Source organism: Oryzias melastigma, linkage group LG2, assembly GCF_002922805.2.
Source record: "Oryzias melastigma strain HK-1 linkage group LG2, ASM292280v2, whole genome shotgun sequence".
Classification (NCBI taxonomy): Eukaryota; Metazoa; Chordata; class Actinopteri; order Beloniformes; family Adrianichthyidae; genus Oryzias; species Oryzias melastigma.
In genome coordinates this window covers 19,484,408-19,488,393 of record NC_050513.1, presented here as the reverse complement: position 1 = coordinate 19,488,393, position 3,986 = coordinate 19,484,408, and the positions used below count along the sequence as shown (strand labels likewise).

At 35.6% G+C, this 3,986-nt stretch overlaps 1 protein-coding gene across 4 annotated transcripts in view; it reads left to right on the top strand.

Annotated features, from left to right (window-relative positions):
- The window catches only part of LOC112156608 (inactive dipeptidyl peptidase 10), a 122,633-nt gene that overhangs the window by 80,086 nt on the left and 38,561 nt on the right, over nucleotides 1-3,986 (top strand). For all 4 annotated transcript variants that reach the window (XM_024288844.2, XM_024288845.2, XM_024288841.2 and 1 more), the window contains exon 17: nucleotides 2,013-2,060. In XM_024288844.2, coding sequence (XP_024144612.1) covers nucleotides 2,013-2,060 — 48 coding nt within the window. The remainder of the gene's footprint in view (nucleotides 1-2,012; nucleotides 2,061-3,986) is intronic.

The following is a 3,986-nucleotide window of genomic DNA, read 5'->3' as shown; positions in this document are numbered from 1 at the left end:
AACACATATAAAAACTTGGTGCCACTAAAACAAACATTACTTTGACTACACTAACTATCAACCTTGTTAAAAATGCAAAAAAAAAAAAAAACAGACTGATGCTGCTAAAACTAACATTACTGTGACTATTCTAACTTCGTTCATAACCTGTAACCCTGACTGTGACTACATTGACTTCCAACATCGTTAGTATCACGTAAACATAAATAAGAGTGTTACAGCTAAAGCAAAAGTTACTGTGACTACGCTAACTGCCTACCTTGTTAGTAACATCTAACAAAATAAATTGATACAACTCAAATGTTACTGGGAATACGCTACCTCCCAACTCCCAAAAATGGGTAAAGAAAAATGAATGCAGCTAAAGCATTTGTCACTGTGGCTGTGATATCTCCCAGCTTTATAAGTAAGGCTTAAAAAATAAAAAAGCCAACATTGCTACACATTAGCCGCGTTAGCTTATTCACAATGACTCCCAACTAAAAAAAGATACGTTGTGTATCTATTAAAATCGCTCTATCAGTAAGCACAACCAGAACTAATTTATATTTAAGGTGCTTCGGATTATAAGGTGCCTTGTAATTTTCTGATAAAAGTCAAGGTGTTTTGTGGTGTTGAAAATAATCTATATACTTTTTAAATGGAGCTCTAAACCAATCAAGTCATATCCTCCTGACTACTGGAGAAAAATAATTTCACCCGTTCAAATTATTTCTAAATCTACTAAAAACTGCATTTGGTGTCATTGAAATGCCCTAAATGTCCTCTGAAGATCCCAAAAGGAGTTCATTCAGTAGAGTTCAGTGGTGAGGAGATATTCAGATTTAGACGTGTCCTCTACAGAGGACACTTTAGCATCGCTGGTTGTCAGGAGGATATTTATCTTCAGGTTGTTATTAAAAACGGACTCTTTAGTGTTGAAAGTTCCTTCTTTAGAGCCTGGGTCAGAAGTGTTCATTCCATCAGTCACTTATATGATTTTTAATAAATGGACTTCTGTCACACAACTCATGACTCTTTTTAAGTCCGTTTTAAAGTTTTCTTAATCAATTCCCTTTGAAAAATGGCAAATTGGAAACTGTTAGATAATTATCTAGTATTGGATCTAAGCCAGGCTTCTTCAGAAGAGGTCTCACTACTGTCGTTTTAAAGGCAGCTGGGAAGGCACCTGCCTGAAGAGATTATATTGCTGCATTCAAAGCTCCATCTCAAAGAGGTGATAACATATTTTCAACAGGGATTTGAGACTTTGGCAGGTATTTGGCTTCAACTGGAGAAAGGACTCAACCTTGTGCGGTTGTGGTAGCATGTTTGTTACTGTACATCTTTTATTGTTCCTCAAGGCTTTCTTGATGAGAAGTTTATTTCGCTTTTCTCCATATTCGCTCTGCTCTCCTGCACTTTCTCTTGTTCTTTTCTTGGATCTTCTATGGTTCTTCATCAGGCAGGGATTTGAACCTGTGACGTCCCAGTCTTGGAGCAGACACTCTACCACTAGGACCACAAACTACTATCAAAACAGCAGTTTACAAAGCATTGTAGTTTTCTTTTTAAACAGTAACGCATGTAGACGGCTAATTACCTTCCAACATATTTGTGCATACTTAGCATACAAATTGCTTCGCTAGTTTAGCATTTGAATAATGTTAGCAACAGTTTAAAACGGTCAAATTCAAACGACTGTATCGCAAACACTTAACCTAAACTGCGGCAGGACGGCGTGGATTCATTTTGACTTTGTGAATGTTTCATTATTGCTCCAAGATTGCTTTCGTTGTAGCTGGAGCTGTGTGAACATCAGTAGAGATGCAAGATGCGATCAAAAGATTCTCCGCCAGATTACAAATCAGACGGCGCCGAGCCTTTTTATTTGTCTAATTAAATTCATACAACTCTATTAGATATCAAAGGGGCCCCAAAGCTTTTCATGAATGATAATCAGCCGATGAAAATCACAACTGAATGGGGGAAATTCATAAGCAGCTTTTATTAAAATCACGTTTCCTTTGCAGGTCCTGGCGTTCCATCTGTGCTGCTGCTAAGCTTCGACGATGAGGAATGTGAGTTCCTTTTATTTACATATATATGAAGGATACTTAAAAAAAAAAAAAAGATTTTTTTTTTTTTTTTGTGTTTACAGGATTTTTTGTGCCACTTTATCTCTTCTGAAATGCAGATGAGATTTTTGCAATCATCTCATAATCTTGAGCTTCAGATCATTTCTATAAAATCTTTTATAATTTTCTTTTATATATTTTTTTACTGTCGAATCAGCAGTTCCAAGTTGAAACAGCACTGATTTGTATGCCCCCTGCGTAATTTATGGGCTACGAGGCGCGGTGAAAAAACACAGATGTGTGTTAATTTTAATGGTGCGTTGGCAGTGCAGGATGTCTGCCCACCAAGAGGATTAGCAGTAATAAAGTGAGAGTGCGGTCACATCTTCACCTTGCAGTCCTCTGGATGAAGAGCTGAATAATTGATGTGAAATGTTGTCTAAACCGCCTTTAGAAACTTTCATCAAGGAGAAAAAAAACCCCCAAAAAGCTGCATGATTTGGGCCTCCGTGTGATCCAGTAATATACAATACACACAAGCTGCGTGCCGTTTGCACCGCTGTTTTTAACCAAACTCGAATGAGTTCGTCTCTACCAGGAAGTCATCTGCAGAAATCCAATTTAAAAAATGTTATTGCAGGTTTACATAGAAGAGATCAACCATTAATAGGTCACAGATCCGTTTTAAAGCTACTGGTTTCCCTTAACTAAGGGGAAAGTTAAGGGAAAACTCACTAAAGTAATTTTCACAATTTAATGGTCCCTCATGAAATCAAATGTAAAAAGACAGTTTGAAAATGTTTTGAGAAATTCTAAAGAGAACGAAGAACCAAAAAATCCAAAAAATATGATTTAGGGATATGTATTAAAGGGGAAATTTAATTTACTTTTAATATAGAATACAATTTTAGCACTAAGGCAAGTCAATATTTCAGGGCAAAAAGATTAATTATAGTTTTTTTTTTTTAACTTAGTCTTGAACCGTAGTGTATTTCTACTTAACCTAGAGGGATATTTTCTGAGCTGAAGTTTCTGTAGGATAATTCTTAAATCCTTCTTGCACAAGTTTTCACAAATCAAAAATTACTTTATTCATTTTTTTTAATTCTTTGTAAGGGATTTAAACTTTCTTCCTATGATAGATTTTTGTGTAGGACCCATTATTTTATTTTAAGTTTTTTCTTAAAGTGGCCCTACCATTAAAATTCTACTCTTTGAGCTTTTAAGTGCATTTTACTGTTGATTCTTCACTATAAAGAACCCCAAAGCGACATTTTGATCCGTTGATGAATTTAAGAGTAATCCTCTAAAAACCTGCACTGTCTGCAGAACCCCTTCCCTACCTACGAAAACGAGCGGTTGGAAACGTGCTGACTTTATTAGTCTCGTCAACATAAATTAGAGAGTTAGATGCTGCATATTATACACAACAGATATGATTACAGTAAATCCTTGTTTCTAGTAAAAACTAGGGCTGGGAATCACTGGGTACCTCACGATACGATACGATACGCGATACATGGCTCACGATATCGATAATATCGCAATACTGCGATAATTGGTAAAAATCCTCTCTAATAACTACCATTATATAGAACATGTTTTGGGGGGGAAATATATCCTCATTTATCTTTTTTACCTTAAACACAATCATACTAAGCAACTTTTCTTATTTTGTGCAACAAATTATAGACACTTTTGTGCAACATTGTTGAAATCAGTAAAACTATGTCTTTGACAAACATTGACAACAACTGAATTGGAATTATCTGTCAGATTAAATGTTAACAATAGTAAACATGATCAGCAGTCACACTACTTAGTGCAGAATTGTTGTAAACAACAAAAATTAAATAAGTCAAGTAGTGACAGCTATCTACCTCCAAAAGAACGTCACACCAAAGGATGATCAATATAATGTTTTACAGC